General features: G+C 36.8%; 1 protein-coding gene across 1 annotated transcript; it reads right to left on the bottom strand.

The window, feature by feature from the left end:
* Positions 1-1591: 1591 nt before the first annotated feature.
* Positions 1592-17785, bottom strand: LOC145987963 (peritrophin-1-like). The gene is made up of 9 exons (XM_083122805.1): positions 17755-17785; positions 12958-12987; positions 12616-12647; positions 10650-10827; positions 8315-8355; positions 6840-7017; positions 4507-4547; positions 3196-3373; positions 1592-1751 (listed from the first exon to the last, which is right to left on the bottom strand). Exons 1-9 carry the CDS (start codon positions 17783-17785, stop codon positions 1741-1743), a joined length of 720 nt encoding a protein of 239 aa, XP_082978931.1. The 3' UTR covers positions 1592-1740.
* Between the last annotated feature and the right edge of the window lie 884 nt (positions 17786-18669).

The raw sequence follows: 18669 nt of genomic DNA, 5'->3' as shown, positions 1-18669 counted from the left end.
TGCAGGTATACTCTACTTACAAGTGGTAGTAATATCACCACGCTGGGTCTCCCATACGTCAGCCAGACACCCTTTCGACTAGACCATCATAGCTCTTTATAACATGGAGGAGGTTGGACAAAATATAGTCCCATTGTGTCAGACCCTAGATTATCCCCATTTTGTCTAATGAAGAATTCATTTAATTTAAGTATCACTGAGATAAACTTGCACATTATACAGCCCAAATATCTTGTTATAATATTTACAAGATTGAAAACAAACTGAGTGTAGCAACTCCTTGTGCATGCTGAATCCACTCCAATTGGAAAAATGAACTGGCCAATCACAGTAGAATGTAGTTAGCTACTCAGCTGCTAGATGTCATCACTAGTTTACTCAGAACTTGTAACCTCCCAGTTTTGTTCAAGTTTCTCCTTTTACTTTTTGTATTTAAGTGTTCAATAATTTAATGAAGTGTTTTAGCCAATAACTTTCTATCATGATTTTTTTTTTTGCAGGCCTGTTCCAATTCAACATTCCTTTTGAATCCACCAAGACTGAGATGTGTGTGGTTTGCAATCGCTCCTTTGGTAGCCGAAGCGGGTTTCTCTGTCACATGAAGAATGAGCATGGTAATGACAGAGGCCCCTTTCTTTGCAATGTTTGTGGGGCAACAAGCAAGAACAAAAATAGTCTTAGGTATCATGTGTATGTTTACCATAAGCTTGGATCAAAAAATTCTCTATCAAGTGATCAGTAATAAGAATTTTTGAAGGAATACACCTGTGTTGGACAGTATAAGGCTCAAGAAATTTTATTTAGTCTTTTATTTTTTCTCTTATTTGAAAATAAATTGATATCTGAATTTCAAGTGAAAATTTGTTCAAATAACAGGCACGTTTATATTGTTAAACAACCTCATATGTTATAGGGGTGTAAGTACACCCAATTATTAACCTCACTTCCACATAGTACACCCTGGACTGCATTTTGCAGACTAACGAGGCTCTGGCATCTAGACCTAAGGCCAGTATAATTCTCTGTAGGGATGTGTGTATGTTGTCCTATGTTTTGTCCCTTTTACAACTTCAGCTTTTAACCTAAGTAAGAATATTTTAGTCCACATACATTCAATTAATCATCATATGTTATACTTTGTAACAACTTTGGTATTACATATCCATTAAACTAATACCTCCATCTCCAATTTATTCTGTTCACAACTAGTGAATATAGGAATAAATGAATAAATATATGTAATTTTTTTAACACATGTTAATAGACCCAGTATATCTCTTCTTACTTGTATCTATGAATGTCAAGGACTGATTTTTCTCAAGTATGGTATGTTCATATCCAAGTGAAAAAGATTTTGTTCTATGTAGTGAAAAATATGTGTTATTTTAAATAGTTATTCAGTGAAAGAATAGAGTGCTAACTGTTTGATCTAGATTTACTTTTAAAGTAACTGCACCCATAGGATTCTGGTAAAAGACAAAATAACAATTAAAAAGTTACTGAATTCAAGTTGTATGTAAATTTTTTAAAAAAACAGGTAAATTATAAAAAAAAGATTATTTATTTTAAAAAATGCAGTACAAACTGGTTTAAATTATCACACTTTTTTACAAATTGACTGAAATAGAAGCAGATCTCCTGGTCCTGCTTTTGGTTAACTTTTATTCTCTTTAGATGACAATGACATAGGTTCTGTTTGTATGTCCAGTTGTTTATACATCACATATATCCTCGGAACAATTAATGCCTCACTGAAAAAGAAAAAAAAAGTATTTTAATATAATATTTTTTAATTTTAATACAGATCAGAGTATTGTATGTTCATTTTTAATTTTAAATTAATGATGAATGAAATGTAGGAATTTCATTATTATAGGGTTAATTCTGTACAAATATACCTACAAAAATGTAGTCGTAGGGTGGATCCAGGGTAACTGGGAGGCTGATGTAAGGAAGAGAAAGGAGGGCCTGTAGGGGCCCAACCATGGAGTCCTTGTCTATTTACAACTCTTCATTAGTTCTATAACATTAATTTTTTAAATTCTTGCATTTTGCCATGGGATAATGCCCCTTCATAGTTTGCCTCTGTTTTTGTTCCCTTGCATGTTATTACATTCAACTTGTATTAATGTCATAATAAACAGTTGTTGATGTTACACTGCACTCATATCGTGAAATTTCATTTGTTTGATATAACCATATTGACTTAAATTCTGCAGCTGTATCCATTTGATCATGTTTCATCCTTCCTTAACATAATATGACTTTGAATCAGTGGTATATTTACAATTCAATTTAATGAGAATTATTACTTTTATATTTTAGCAATGTAAGTTTGAATGTATTTCCACCATTTTACACATCCACGATTACAATTGCAGTTGTACCTTACAATAGCATAATATTTGATAGTATTTTACAAAATAATAACTTTTAAGACAATAGATAATAATAACCATGATCTTTTATTTTTACTTTGGTGATATTTTCTGAAAAGGGAGGGTCAAGCTCAATAGGCCCTGCCTTAAATATACCGTTTCTTTGAATTGCAGACAACAGGAATTCAATTAATGAAGATTCTCTTGGGTTGATAACAAGGAGAGTTCTGAAAAAAGATTTGAAATTTTAAAGTGTTAATGACATTCTGATCTTCACAGCTGGAGTGAAGAGTCTTAGAAGATGAAGGTAGCTTTCGAAAGCTTTGAATATTTGCCAGAACCCACCTGGCCATCCACATTAGAGAAGTTCTTCACTGATCTCCAAGAAAGCTTCAGCTTATGCTTCATGAATGCAACTGTTGTAAACATGTATGTTCTTTAACAGTATTGTGTCAAGATAACAAACCATCATTGACATACAGATGGAGAATTTTCAATTATATACACATTGGAAACTGCAATAGACAGGTAAGTGAGCTACCAGGTCGAAGGGTGATATATAGGTTATATATTGTCCCATTTCCAGACATCTGACACTTACAATTAAACCTCTATGAGTATGGAACAAAGTGGCTATGAACAAAAGTCATTGCTGTAACAGAAAGCTACTAATCCGCCACCTGGACTTAGCTATATACAATTGGTACTAATTGGTACAGCCATGTGCACTTGTGGGTTGTAATAATCACACTGAAAGTCAGTGTGTGTGTGTGTGTTACAATCCAGAAGTGTCTGTGACTGCACAAAAACTACATACCTCCTGGGTTGGTTGGGGTTGCTTTGCAGACAACATTCTGTGGCCAGTCACATTGGTTAGTTTCTGTATTGAAATACAGTCCAGCATCGCAGTTTAGCAGCCAAGCAAGTCCATTGGCACATTCAAAGTATTTGCTGCAGTCGTATGGGTTTGGATAGAAACCTTGCTGTTGAGGGCACTGTAAGAGAGGTTGACTGTTAGTTGACAAGTTAAAAAGTTCACTAATATTTGTTCTAATGATAGTGACAATTGTTTTTTTTAGCATGCAATCTTAACTGGGCACAGTGAAACACCAATTTTACTCGTATATTCCTGGATTTTACATTTTCCTGCATTTTAAATTCATTCATCTTGGCCCTTTGAAAAATGTAAAATCAATTTTCCACTGTATTTGTTATCCATTGTATATTTTAACTCTCGTCATCTATTACCTATTTTCATACTAAGATCTACATTATGAGCTGCTCACTTGAAACATAATATTAGACATGTTTTCTGGTTCACTCTCAGTAAACCAATCAATTCTCCCTGAGGATCCTATTTGTCTCCTACTTTTCCCTCTTCAATGCATCATTGGTATATAGAAATTGCCAGGTGTTTTATTTCTATTATATTTAATTAATATGCAATTAAATTGTTGCAGTAAATAAATAAATAAGAATTGTTGCAGTAAACCAGGTCAAATTTTCAGAATACACCACTGATAAGAAGAGGAAAAAATTGGCAGCAGATAATGCTGCAACTTTCCTGTAGGTGAAGGCAAAGTTCTCAGTGCACTTTGCACCATGCCATGAGGCATATATAGGGAGGATGGGGAGGTAGGCCCCACGCATTCTTCAATGTCCACCATTTTGGATATGATTGATCATCATCACACTCCAACTGCCTTTATCCTCAGGTACCCATTTATTTGAGGGTGGGTAAGTCCCAGAGTAGCTTTATGCAGGGACAAGGCTGACAAGTTCTGACCTTAGATCACCCACTCTGGAAATTGAACCCAGGTTTCCTGCCCAGCAGTCAGATGCCTACTGAGTGGACCACCACAACTCCACAATTGTTATTGTAATTAATGAAAGTTTGAAGAAGAGATTTGAAGTCCACTTTATGCCCAGATAGGCTAAATGAATAGCAAAATCATGTATACATGGCACCTCAGTGGAGATGCATGTTGAATATTGAATAATTCATTGCATTTGTTCATGCACCTACTCATTGTTCATTTCCATCATCTGAATTAACCTTGAGAGGTAGACAAGTGATGTTAAATAACCATATGCAAAATAAAGGAGACAGCATATTTATGTAACTTACATCAAACCAGTCTGCTGGAGTTGGTGGTGCCTTTGGTGCAACTGAAAAAAAATACAAAAGGGTTAAAGTTGCATCCATAATAAGAAAATCAAGACACCTGTTTTCACACATCTTTCTGTTAGTTGTCCAGCTTTTATCTAGTATTGTTGATCGACTAGAAATTTTGTCACTTGTGATTTTCTTATAGTGAAATGCATGTTACAAGTGTTCCTGTTATATGTGTTAAAAGTGCAGATTTTGTGGATGAAAAGTATATCCAAGTGTAAAAATACTTGGATGAAGATCAAACAAAAATGTTAACACTAAGATCACCCATATAGCTATTTGTTAAGTTACTAAGTGTAAATGAGTGTCATGAAATGCTGGATACAAATATGTGGATAGTAACAAAATGGTGATTCGTACCCACTCATCACCTGAACAATTACAGATGACTCAAATGGGCCATTTCTAATCGAACTGAATACATACAGTTCCAGCACCAGCATTAGTGCAGAAATTCAAGTTCAATCTTGTGGGAAACTACAGTATATTGCAAATAAGCATGTTCCGGGTAACCCCACAAGAACTGGTTAACCCCTATACCTAGTCTTACCATAAATACTGTCCCAAAGTTGTAAGTAAATGGACACAAAATGGTGAGATATATTTTAATATCAGAATAACATGAGGTGCATGGATGCATTATGAACCAAAATCACAAATAATTATTCGAAACGGCCACCTTTAGCACTGACACACTTCTGAAGTCTTCGTGGCCACTCATCAATGGAATTACGCAACACATCAAGTGGAAACTCCGCAGCTGCCTTCTGAAGAGACCGCTTTAAACTGTCAATATTGGGATGTCTCTTCTGGCAAGCCATCTCCTGAAGCTTGAACCACAATTTGTAGTCCAAAGGGTTTAAGTCTGGACTGGCAGAGGGCCAATCTGACGTGGAAATGAAGTCAGGAACATTTGCCTCCAACCACTGCTGGGTGGTGTGTGCTTTGTGTGCTGGGGCTGAGTCCTGCTGGAAGCTCCAGTTCTCTCCATGGAAGATGGTGTCGGTAAGATTCTTGCATAGTTTCTCAAGCATTGTCTGCTGGTACACTTTGGCTGAAGTTTTGACCCCCTTTTCACAAAAATGGAGATCCGTTGTGCCCTCGTAGCTCACACCCCACCACACCATGACTGATGCAGGATGGTGACCCCTCTGGATCCTGGGGGGCCTTGTCAACAGCTTCCCGAGAGGATGTGGCATGCACCCTGTGATTTTGGGCATTGAAAGTCTCCTCAACACTGAACATTTTTTCATCAGTGAAAAGGATTCGACGGTGCCCATTTGCCGCGTAACGCTGAAGTAACCGCTTTGATTTCGGGAGCCTCTGGAGCTTCAGTTCACTTGTCAAGAGATGTCCTTTGCATCATTTGTAGGCATGGAGTTCCAGGTCACTGTGTAATGTACGAGACATCGACATTTTTTAAATCTTTAGCTCACGAGCCATCACTGACTGTTTCCGTACAGGATTTCGTCGCACTCGTGCCGTCACTGCTTTCACAAGTTCTGGTGTTCGTACTGTGCGTGGTCTTCCTTGCCGTGGGCGATCTTTAACAGTACCAGTCTCAACAAAGCGCTGGATAGTGCGGTACACAAATTTCTTGGAGATTTTTAGCTTCTGGAGGGTTTTGAAAATCTTCCCTGGTGATTTGCCTACCTTGTGCAACGCTACCACGGCCACACGTTTTTCGTACTCACCCCATTCCATCTTCAACACTTACAACAGACAACTTTCCACTTGACCAGCTCAACAAGCAATGACTCACGCTTCACGATACCGCTCTTGCCGTCTCTCGCATGTACGGGTGGAAGTACAGCCACCCTCAAAGGTTGCGACAGTATTTATGGTAAGACTAGGTAGTGCCAGTGGATCACTCTCCGCCTCCTTCGAGAGAACCACACCCCTTAACAGTGAAAAAATCGTACCTCAATAAACTTTGTCCATATGGGCGGTGTTTTGAGGGATTCTCAGAACCCTTTATGCCCCTCCCAGTTAACAACAACCCTTCCCCAAAAGGAAACCTACTTCAAAATGTGTATGCATGCTTCTCGTGAATCTGTGTGCTTGATGGTGTCAATAGGCTGTCCATGGAATTATTTATGCCCCCTCCAGGGTACACCACCCCTACAACCGAAACCAAATTCTTGAAATCCATTCCCCCACCTCTTTCATAACTCAAACCCTTCGAATCTCAAAAAACATGAGAGAAACAGTCCCCCATAAGGAAACAATGGAAATTACATATGACACATCAACTGAGAAGTGCCTGTGACTGTACAAAAACTACATACCTCCTGGGTTGGTTGGGGTTGCTTTGCAGACAACATTCTGTGGCCAGTCACATTGGCTAGTTTCTGTATTGAAATACAGTCCAGCATCACAGTTTAGCAGCCAAGCAAGTCCATTGGCGCATTCAAAGTATTTGCTGCAGTCATATGGGTTCGGATAGAAACCTTGCTGTTGAGGGCACTGTAAGAGAGGTTGGCCGTTAGTTGACAAGTTAAAAAAGTTCACTAATATTTGTTTAACAATAGTGATAATTGTTGTTTTTAGCATGCAATCTTAACTGGGTAAAGTGGAACCCTGATTTTAAATTTCCTTACATTATACTTTCAATCTCCACTGTCCCAATGTTATAAAATTTTCCTTAATTTTGAACCGTATGTAGGCATATATGGGTAAAAATTAGCCAGGTGATTTTTCAAATATATTTTTTCCAATGAGTGCTTGAGGCCACTCTTCTCAGAACCCTTCTGACTGTCAGTACCTTAAATCAGCTGCAAGTGTTTCTTAGTTCTGCTCCCAGAGCCATAGAAATTGCCTGGGTAAATTTCACCCATACACACACTCAGTTTGGTATTTCAATATGTTTTCTCCCTCCTTTTTGTCAATTGTGCAATACAATATAAAATGTTCCAATTTAATAAAATTAGTTTAATCAAGGAAGGTATTATTATTTACATGCTAAAAAGCAATAATTTTTACCCAGAGATGATCCTTGCATGCTAGCGAAGAGCATTCATCCCGCCAGTTTAAGTTTATACATTTTAGTCCCTTCAAAATTTAAAATCAAGGTTCCATTGTATTTATTTATCTATTGTCTACTTTTGCTCTTCCTATTACCTATGAGATGCACCCTTGAAACACAATGTTAGAATAGGTAAGGAGTGAAAAAAAATAGCACAAGATAATGCTACAATTTTATTTCGCAAAAGAGTTTGTTTAAAGAAGGTAAAGTGTTCCCCTGTGCATAGCACCATGCCATGAAGGCGTATAGGGGGTGTGGGGGTAACGCCCCACACTTTCTTGATCCGGTCGTGAGTGGGGGTGATGTGATCAGCATCACGCCCCTGGCCGCCTTTACCCCCCAGGGTTTCCCCCAGGTACCCATGTTATTCGACGCTGGGTGGGCGCCGGAGCCGCTTCCATCGTTAGAAAAGTTCCCAGATTTGAACCGGCCGGGGATCGAACCCGGGACCTTTAGCATGGTAGTCAGACGTGTTACCGACTGAGCCACCGCGGCCACCAAAGAGTTTGTTTAGAGTCCACTTTATGCTTAGGCTAATTGAATAAAAACCTCAATGGGAATGCATGTCGAGGGTTGAATGCAATTCAAGTCCTGACCAATACATTGGCACTTCATTGCATTTGTTCATGCACCTAGTCATTGTTCATTCCCATAATCCGAATTAACTTTGAGAGGTAAACAAGTGATATTCAAAGACTAAACACAAAATAAAGGAGACAACATATTTATGTAACTTACATCAAACCAGTCTGCTGGAGTTGGTGGTGCCTTTGGTGCAACTGAAAAATAAATGTGAAACAGTTAAACTTGCATCCATGTTAAGACAAATCAAGACTGTATCATCAAATAATGTACTTCATTGCCCTTTCAATGATACACTGCACTCAACGTGAAGACCAGCTTTACCAGTTACCAGAACAACTATGATGTTCTTTAATGTACAGTAACTAACTAACTAAATCTCTAGCCTTCTTAAACCCGAAGGTTCATGGCTGCAGCAACACAGGCCTTCCATCTGTCCCTATCTTGAGCAAGATCTATATACTCTTTTCCATCCCTATCCTCGATGTTGTCCCTCCATCTTTGTCTTGGCCTTCCTACTGGTCTCTTACCATCAGGTTTCCCAACAAGAATCCTGTAAACTCCTCATTCCTCTCCCATTCGTGCCACATGGCCTGCCCACCTAAGTCTTCTTGATTTAATTATTCTAATAATATCTGGACATGAATACAAATTATGTAGTTCTAAATTATGTAACCTTCTCCACTCACCTGTCTCCTCATCCCTTTTAGGTCCAAAGATTTTCCTAAGGATCTTATTTTCAAATACTCTCAATTTATGTTCCTCTTTCAATGTAAGGGACCAAGTTTCACACCCATATAATACTACAGGCAAAATTACTGTTTTGTATATTTTAACTTTTAGTTTCTTAGATATTAAACGAGAAGACAAAAGTTTATGAAGAGAGAAGTAACATGCATTTCCTGAATTAAGCCTACTTTTTATTTCCTCTTTAATATAATTTTCATTTGTTAATATTACTCCTAAGTATTTGAATTTGGAAACTGTTTCAAACGATTTGTTATCAATAATTAGATTTTGATTATTACCTAACACTTGGTTTCGGCCTGTAAGCATATATTTAGTTTTCTCTTTGTTAACTTCCAAACCTATCTCTTTAGCAGTTTTGAAAAATATTTTAGCATTATTCTTAATTGTATTCACATCATCCCCCAGTAAGTCTTCATCATCTGCATATGCTAACAACTGAGTCACACCATTTAATTTTAGTCCTCCTTTAGTTTCGTTTACCTTCCTAACAGCATATTCTAAGGCAAAATTAAAGAGAAATGGAGATAATGCATCTCCTTGTTTTAACCCATCATGAATTGTAAATTTGTCAGACATATTAATACCCACACGAATTTTACTTTCTGTTTCACTGGTGCATATTTTTATCATACTAACAAGCTTCTTAGGTATTCCAAACTCTACTAATATATTATATAATTTATCTCTTTTGACCGAATCATATGCTTTTTTGAAATCAATGAATAGCTGATGGACATTTTGATTATATTCCCACTTTTTTTCAAGTGTCTGTCTGATGTGAAAAATTTGATCTGTAGTTGATCTGTTGCGTTTAAATTCACATTGATAATCACCTATAATTTCATTAGCATATGGGGTTAGTCTTGTTAAAAGAATGTTAGATAATATTTTATATGTTGTTGAGAGTAGAGAAATTCCACGGTAATTATTGCAGTTCATTTTATCACCTTTTTTAAACACAGGAACAATTATGGATTCTTTCCACTGTTGAGGGATTTCTTCTTTATTCCATATTAAACAAATTAATTTATGAATTTGACATATTAACGAATTTCCACCATATTCAATTAACTCAGCTGGTATTAAATCAATGCCAGGTGCTTTGTTATTCTTTAGCCTTTTAATAGCATCTTTAACTTCAGTCACGTTAGGTTCTGGAACTAAAGGTTCTGCTGTGTGGACTTCATTTACTTCTGATTTATCTCCTACATGGACATTTAAAAGGTCATTAAAGTAGTTCTTCCATCTATTTAGAATATCCCTTGGGTCAGCAAGAAAATCACCGTCTTTATCTTTTATCAAGTTTACTTTAGGTTGCCACCCCTTTCTAAACTCATTTACACCTTTATATAAATCTCTGATATTTTTATTTTTGCTGTGTGTTTCAATTTCGTTAATTTTGCTTTTTAATTAATCTCTTTTTTTACTTCTAAACGTGCGGTTAACTTCTCGCTTTATTCTATTATAATTGTTTAGATTTGTATCATCAGAGTTATTTAACCACCTAAGTCCTATAGAATATAAAAATTCCACAGATAGGATGTCCCGGTTTTTATTAAAAGGAAGCAGGACGTAAGCGCATACCTCTGAAAGTATGTTAGTGGAATGAGATCTTCGGAGATTACCTCACTTTTTTTTTAAACATTAAGTGATGGACGTTTGTGGGTTCTAGTGTTCCCATTGAAAGTGAATGGAATTTTTACAATCCAGAAGTGCCTGTGACTGTACAAAAACTACATACCTCCTGGGTTGGTTGGGGTTGCTTTGCAGACAACATTCTGTGGCCAGTCGCATTGGTTAGTTTCTGTATTGAAATACAATCCAGCATCGCAGTTTAGCAGCCAAGCAAGTCCATTGGCACATTCAAAGTATTTGCTGCAGTCGTATGGGTTCGGATAGAAACCTTGCTGTTGAGGGCACTGTAAGAGAGGTTGACTGTTAGTTGACAAGTTAAAAATTTCACTATACTGGAGGACATGACAATGGTAGCCCCTAAGTCACAGCTAGCCAGTGTGATGTTGCAATGTTGCACTGCCACTCTCTCCCTCAGATTACAATATTTTATACTTTACACTTGATGCTTTTTCATACTTCATTGTATACTTTTCTTTAAATTCTGCACAATTTGATACACTATTTTTTATTTCAACCCAAAAGTTCACTTTTTCCTCTAAATTAAGTCTCACCTTTTCAACAGTTGGATACTCTTCACGATCATGAAAACAAAAATCAGATCTACACACTACTACCTTACAAAATTTATCTAATTTGCTTATATTCATCTCTCTTTTGTAGTGTTTCCATGTTGTATAAAAGTGGGTTTAGTTTCCTTTCACATTATCTCCGGCCCTTTTAAAGCTTTGAGCAGTTATTCTTCCCATGACACATGCATCTCCAGTCAGCTTTAAAACTTGTTTGGAAGAAAAACTGTACACATGTGCAATAACACTTCCTTTGTTTGTTGAGGTCCTACTTGCCAAATAATGTCTCTTGTTACTCTAGCATACGATGGTTATTTTCATTGTCATCAGCATTATTAGTGCCACTCGTAGTAAGAGTAACAGCCAACTGAATCACTGACATAACAAAACTACTGCACATGCTCATGTCGAGACAAAGCTACAAATGTGAGAACACCGCTGGGTGAGGAACTAGAAGAGGAGCTGGGAGATGATTGACCTTCAAGCTCACATTTTCGTGTCACACAGCATAATAATTGTCTGAATGATAATGACAATGGTTCGTTATTAGCATGCAATCTTAACTGTACAGTAGAACCCCATTTTTCATTCCTGGATTTTACATTTCCTTACATTATAAAGTCAATATTAATGTCCCAATAAAGCTGTATATTTTAAAATTTTCTTAGATTTTACAGTTTCCTGAAAACTATAAAACTGAGGTTCCACTATATTTATTATATATTTTCTATTTTTGCTCTCACCACTTATAACATATTCTAATACCAAGATCTACATTATGAGGTACTCTCTTGAAACTCGTCGTCGCCTTGTAATCAAGGGGTCCCAGGTTCTATACCAGGTGGAGGCACAGTGGTTTGGAACCCACTTTAAACTGTAGGTACAGTCCCGATTAGCCTTACTCAGCAGCACCAAAACAGGGGTGGCTGGGTACCCCAGCCCCCCAAACTTCACTTGCATCCCCCTTGTACGGGGCCCAATGTATAAGTTTTTTGGAACAAATTATTTTTGTGATGAAAATTCCATAACTTAATTGAGGATTCTGCGTGAACATTTTAGATCCTTATTTCCTTAAGTTTGTTCAAAATCCACTTTCTGCTCAGATACGCTAATTGAGTAGCTAAATCATTTGATTTGATTTTTGTTATTTAGTACCACTTTCTGCCACTTGTGGCTAATCCGAACAATGAGGATATAGGACAATGACAAAGAACACCCATGCCCATGCCATGATTGGAACCCAAGACTTTGTAGTATGCTGTGCTAACCACTCTGCCATGAAGGTCAGAAGTAGCTAAAACATGTATGCTTGTCACCTCAGTGGAGATGTATGTTGAGGGTTGAATGCAATTCAAGTCCTGGTCAGTTGGTGTGTATTTCATTGTATTTGTTCATGCATCTAGTCGTTATTCATTCTCGTCATCTGTATGAACTTTGAGAGGTAGGACAAATGATGTTAAATAACAAAATGCAAAATAAAGAAAAGAGCATGTTTATGTAACTTACGTCAAACCAGTCTGCTGGAGTTGGTGGTACATCTGAAAAAGAAATACAAAGGAGTTAAATTTCCATCTATGTTAAGAAAATGAAGACACCTGTTTTAACTCAGCTTTCTATGAGTTGCTCCACTGTTTTAACACTTTGATAAAATCAACCAACTTCATGTATGAAATATTGAAGCATGTGTCAAGTAAGTATATTTATGTTATTTCATATGGTAATCTAATTTGTGTGTGTGTTTGTGTTGAAGGGGGAGCTTATTTAAATATTTCTTAACTAATATTAGCACATATTCACATTGGATTAATATATTATTATGTAATGTAATAAAGAAAAATATCAACGTACCATCACCAATTACAGTAGCCACCAGAGCTCCTGAAACGAAAGAAATAAACACAAATGTATACTAACAATAGTCATATAACTATAATTATTCTTAATGAACTGGATCCCCCAACTTTTTTGGTGTAGATAGCAGTTTCAAATGTGCCTATTATGCTTAGTGTAGTGTATGAAGTGGCGTGCCCTGGATTTTCGAAAGAGTACTTTTTTAGCAGTCAGTCCTCATTTGGCCATCTTTTCATGCCTTTGACGTTCTTTTTTTCGAAATTTTTGGGCAAGAAGGGGGGGGGGACTGTGATTCCCCACCAACTGCCCTTGGACACGCCACTGAGTGTATGATAATATCTACACCATAGCCTTAAAAATAGGGAGACAGGTACAGTGGTGATTTAAAATCAACATTGTCTCTTCAAAAATGTTTGGATGTTAATTGTTTATAACATGCACTTCTTTAACTCCTGTAAGTAAATATGCAGAGTGTAGTACTTCACTGTTTTTTCTTAACAGAGACAGACCAAGTAATGTATTCTCTGGCCACACATGAAGGAGACTAACCACCTTGGTGCCAGATGCATCAAATTGTCGATTTACATTCTTTTAACTCAAGATTTAGAGTTTGCATTCTACCCTGGACATGAATGTTCTTTTCTTTGTGATTGCCTTCATAAATTTAATCTAATCATTCATTCTCATCTTTGCAATTAGCCAAGAGTGGCAGAAAAATTAAGCAAAATAAGTCAAATGCAGATATGAAGACTAGTTTCTTGTTAGGAGTTTTTATCTGTGCAAGTTCCACCCCTTTATACTAAAACTGCTCAGATAAACTTGAATATGATCTGCTATGATTGCTTCCAAAATATTAGAGACAAAGCAGAATTTTTCAGATGAGATCCAATAACATGCTCCCCCATTAACCCATTGGAGTTTGAAATTTCCAAAGCAGCATTTCATTTGTTGGTATGTGGTCAGTGCATCAAGGCTCATCACCACCATTATCAGTCTTTCTAGACCGAACAGAGTCTGTTACTACTTCCAAAGTTGCTTCCCCATTAGCCTCAAGATGTTGAGTCGACACCAAAATTTTGGAATTTCTAACAGGGATCGAACTCTGTTACCACTCACGCTAAATATCACAGTGCTAACCATTTGGCTATGCAAGAGCGTGTAGGGGACGATCAACTAATAATGAGCTATGAATTAATGCAGGCTAAATGTCCCCTGCTTTACATCTAAAATTAAGCAATTACTCCCTGGACGATGCCTAGACCTTACAATAAGCCTTCAATTTAATCCAGAAGGCGATGGCTAAAAAGCTATCCACATAAGAAAACGTCTTTGAATTGTTATTCCAATTAAACTAGTACAAAATATGTACATCACTTTGGAACAGTCAGAAATCTATCATAATTTGCTGTAGGACAGGGGTGCAGCCTGCATTTAAATAGCTTTTGATTTGTTATTGTGTGTTCACTAAACCTCTTTGACAGTACCTGCCAAGTGGCTTATCATTGTGTGAGGCATGATCAGAACTAGTGGAGCCCAAATTGAAATTTTTAGTAGAGTCAGATTATTTTCATAACATCTCCATCCATCTGGCTGTGCCGGTCCAGCTAGCAATGAAGAGCGTGCAAATGATAAACTCTGGGTTGATAACATGACATCAATTCACTGGTATCCACTCTTGGGATAGGGGAGGGTGGGGACAATTGTAACAGAGGGCTAGTTGTAACAGTGCCCCCTTCCCCCCACATTTATGCTGTCAGCTGCAGGAACAAGTTTCTCACAGCGGATGCGCCGTTGCAGGTGTGTGTGTGTGCAACAGTTAGAACAGCCAGTAGATGCAGCTGGAAAGGTGTGGAAATAAAAAAATATTTTTCTGCATCGTGAGTAATATTTTGAAATCTTTGTTCTTTTATTCTTAGATCGAAATGCGTAAGGGGAACGAGAAACAAAAGATATGTAATAAAGCGTGGGTGTATCAGGTATAAAACAGATAAATGTGGCACTCGGGAAGTGCAGCGTTGTTCCTGAAACTTTGGTATTAGTCAATATGGAGGGTGTGTGGCTAATTGTAACATAATGGGTGGGGTTAAATGTAACAGTGTTACAACTTACCCCATTTATCGATACACGTTGTTGCATGATAAAAAAATTAAGTTTCCTGTCAAAATATTCAGACGTAAAATTAAATTACTGATACACTGTTAAATAAACAATACTGACATTTTACGGTGCATGCATTGCATACTATCTCCTTATTTCGCAGATGGCATTTTTGAATTTCCACATTACTATATACAGTTCATTATGATATTTAGAACTAAGCAGTGAGTTAAAGGTGAAACTAATTTGTTTGCGAACAGTTAGAATCATTTTTATGTTATCATTGTTCTTGATCACTGAAGAAAGTTTAATTTTAGGTTTTCATTATGTTTACTGTTCTTATTTACATGATAACTGTTTGCTAAACTGAGGTTTATATCATATAACGAAAACATAAAGACCCATTTATCTTATACTTGCCTTCATATCAAACTCTGTAGCATATTTACCTTTGTATATGTTTAACTTTTGTGTATCTTGTGATAAGTAAACAATGGATCATATTCTATGTCTTTGTTACATTTTACCCCATTGTCTGTTACAACATACCCCAAAATGTAACGTTTGCATTGTCCTTTTCAAACATATATTTTAAATATTTATAGAGAAGCAGTGACCTTGTATCTTTGCCAAACATTAGAGGAAGGTTCAAAGATTATTGTCGTGCTGTGGTAAAATCCGGGGATGTAACGCTCATCTCCTATGATCACTTTTGTGAAAAATGTTAAAAATGTCCCCAGCCTCCCCTAGGCTTCGAAACATGTAACTCGCTTCATGGTTGCATAGAACAATCAGGTTTGTTAAGAAAATAACCCTAATATACCTAATATGATAGACAAATAAAAGTTGTTTTTTTTAACAACTATCACTCGCCAAGAACATTTGATATTGCATTTCTGATTATTTTAGGTGCAAAATTCTCTGAAGAGTAAACATGAAAATATCAAAGAAAAACATTTTTCATCACGAGGAATTAACAAAAAGTGAAAACATCTATTTCATTTGGGGGGGGATAGAATCCCGCAGAATAATTAATTTGGAGGCTTCAATCCTTTTTGCCAAGACATTATTACAAAGTGGAACTCTTTAGTCCTATATACAGGCCCGTAGCTAGAACTGACCTCCAGGGGGGCTCACAGGTTATCAGGGGGGGCTTTGTAAACCAAGTCCATTTACAAAAGTTTAATAGTATTAAATGAAGGTAAATTATGTGTGTCGAGGGTCATTAAATGAATTTAAAATATAAAATTTAGAAATATCATACAAATACTACAGTTTATTTTTCTATATCTTCTAAAACATCTCTTGAAGTGCTAATGACTGCTACTGACACTATCTCTTAATACACTCCATACTATTTTTGATGATACAGATATTTAAGTTAAAATGTACAATATTCACTTCAAGCATACTGCGTACATTCCACCCCCCGCCAAAGCAATAAAACTTGGGATCTGTTGACATTTGACGCAGATGCAGAAGGAATGTGGATAATGACCTCAAAGTCACAGATTTCTGTCAAACGAGAGGGTACAGATAAAGAAGGTAGGTACAGATAAAGAAGGCTCCCTATCAAAGAACTTTCTAATCTTCTAAACACTTGCCCCTGCTTAGACTTCTGCTCATAAAGAAGATGAATGAACGAAGTTGTAAACAAAATAATATATTCTGTCTACATTTTCACCTCAAACAAATTAAGAATATAACAGCCCCCCCTGACCCCTGCCTGGCTACGGACCTACCTATATATGTTTCAAATTTTTTAAAAAAATCGGCCAGCTTAACACAGTGGAGGGCGATATACCTGTATACGTATAATTAATTGATTAATTATTGATCATATTTACGTCTTTTAGCTAATCGCGATTGATTGATGAAGGGACACCAAGGTCCGTAGACCACTAGTTTCCCCCAAAGCAGGTGGCAAACAAGTCAACGGACCTTGAAGGGACACTCACAAAGAACACCCATGTTCAGGCTGGTATTCGAACATGGTTACATGGGACCCTAGGCATCGTAGTAACCACCCACCACACAGGCCGGTGCGATATATATAAAAATAAACAAAATCGATGATGAGGGAACTTTTTGAAAACATGTTCCAAATACAGGCAATATATAGAAAAAAAATCTTCAAATTTTAGATTTCTTTACCGTGGCAGAATGTGTGCTGGTCTAAGTAAGAATTTTCCGAAGTCTATGTCTCATTTAGAAGCAAAGCGTAAAAATTTTTTCAAAAGCTTGACATTTTCAAAATACCGCAAATCAGAAATAGATTCGTTTCTCTCATAGAAATTTTGCATGCATGTCCAAATCGAAGGGGCTGGTGGCAGATGGTCCATTATTTGACATGGAATGTTCCATATACAATTCCGGTGCTCTTTTGTTTGAATTTGATTGTGTTATACAGCGTCGCTTTTCTACTACTTTTTGGCTAATCGCGACGATGAGGATGAGTAATGATTTGATGAAATTCATGAAGAGACATTCACAATGAACTTCCATGTCCAGGTCGGGATTCGAACTCGGACCCCTGACATCTTATCGCCCTGTACTAACCACTCCGCCACGGAGGTCGATTCTTTTGTATCATTTCGTCATTTAACCTAACGATCACTCATCCTCATCGTCCCGATTAACGTAAATAGGCAGAAAAGGAACAAAGTGCCGAAAATAGTATATTAGGTGAACACGTACCTGCTAGAAGTACCCACAACAGACATTTCATCTTGACAATATTGTTAGAAATGATACGAAATGAGAATTTTTGAACGTTTATATATGGTTCCTGCGTAAGTAGCACTGATAAAATATAGAACAATACTTGAACTATGTTCTACCTGAATTCATGGAAAAATCTTATCGAGCACTCATGTTTGTATAATGAATATTGTGTTTATTCAGAAATAAAATTACAAGTAGGTCTAGTTCTTGCTTATTTTGTTTAATCTCATGCGTCATAGGGTGAAAAAAAATAATCACGTGAGTTGCTCCACCTTCTTGTTTCAATCGAACTTCAATTTACATAATAACTAACTTTCAGAATTGGGAGAAAAGAAACGAGTTACTCGAAGTTGGAAACTCTCCCTAGATTCCCAACCAGATTATATTTTTTTATCAGATTTATCACATTATTGGTAGAAACAGTGCAGGGACGAACTTATTCTATCGAACACAATTGGCGCATATGAGTGTGTGTCTCAGTTGAACTTCTTACTTGAGCTGCAAAATTTACGTAAGCAACTAATCGGGATATCGATCAAGGAAATCTAAAATAGGTTTAAAAATAAATGTGTTGATTTTTGTTAAGACGTTATCAGTTACGAACTGAATGGCAACGCACCCATATAATGAATGGGACTGAGTTTGTGGTTCGTCATGAAATACACCACAAATTCTTTACTGACGTTCACTCTTGAAGATTTCGTAGTACGGGGGAACGTAACTTGGGGCTTGACTTTGTAGTAGGGGTGGAGACTCGAAAAGTTTTCTATCTAATAAAAATAGCACCCAACTTTATTTGCTATGTAACTCTTACATCTTCGAAATAACAAACTTCACTCTTTATTACATTGTTCCTCAAGTCCCAGGAGGTTAACAAAAGTTACAAAT

The sequence above is a fragment of the Lepisma saccharinum genome, chromosome 5 (assembly GCF_977018435.1).
Source record: "Lepisma saccharinum chromosome 5, izLepSacc3.1, whole genome shotgun sequence".
Lineage (NCBI taxonomy): Eukaryota > Metazoa > Arthropoda > Insecta > Zygentoma > Lepismatidae > Lepisma > Lepisma saccharinum.
The sequence above is the reverse complement of the archived record's forward strand: the minus strand, read 5'-3'. Positions and strand labels throughout refer to the sequence as shown.

What these genes read in the sequence shown, in the direction of transcription:
- LOC145987963 (XM_083122805.1), bottom strand. Translation starts at nt 17,785, where the DNA reads ATGAAATGTCTGTTGTGGGTACTTCTAGCAG. An exon ending in GTTGTGGGTACTTCTAGCAG is followed by an intron (nt 12,988 to 17,754) that starts GTACGTGTTCAC and finishes CTTTCGTTTCAG; the next exon opens with GAGCTCTGGTGGCTACTGTA. An exon ending in CTCCAGCAGACTGGTTTGAC is followed by an intron (nt 10,828 to 12,615) that starts GTAAGTTACATA and finishes CCTCTCTTACAG; the next exon opens with TGCCCTCAACAGCAAGGTTT.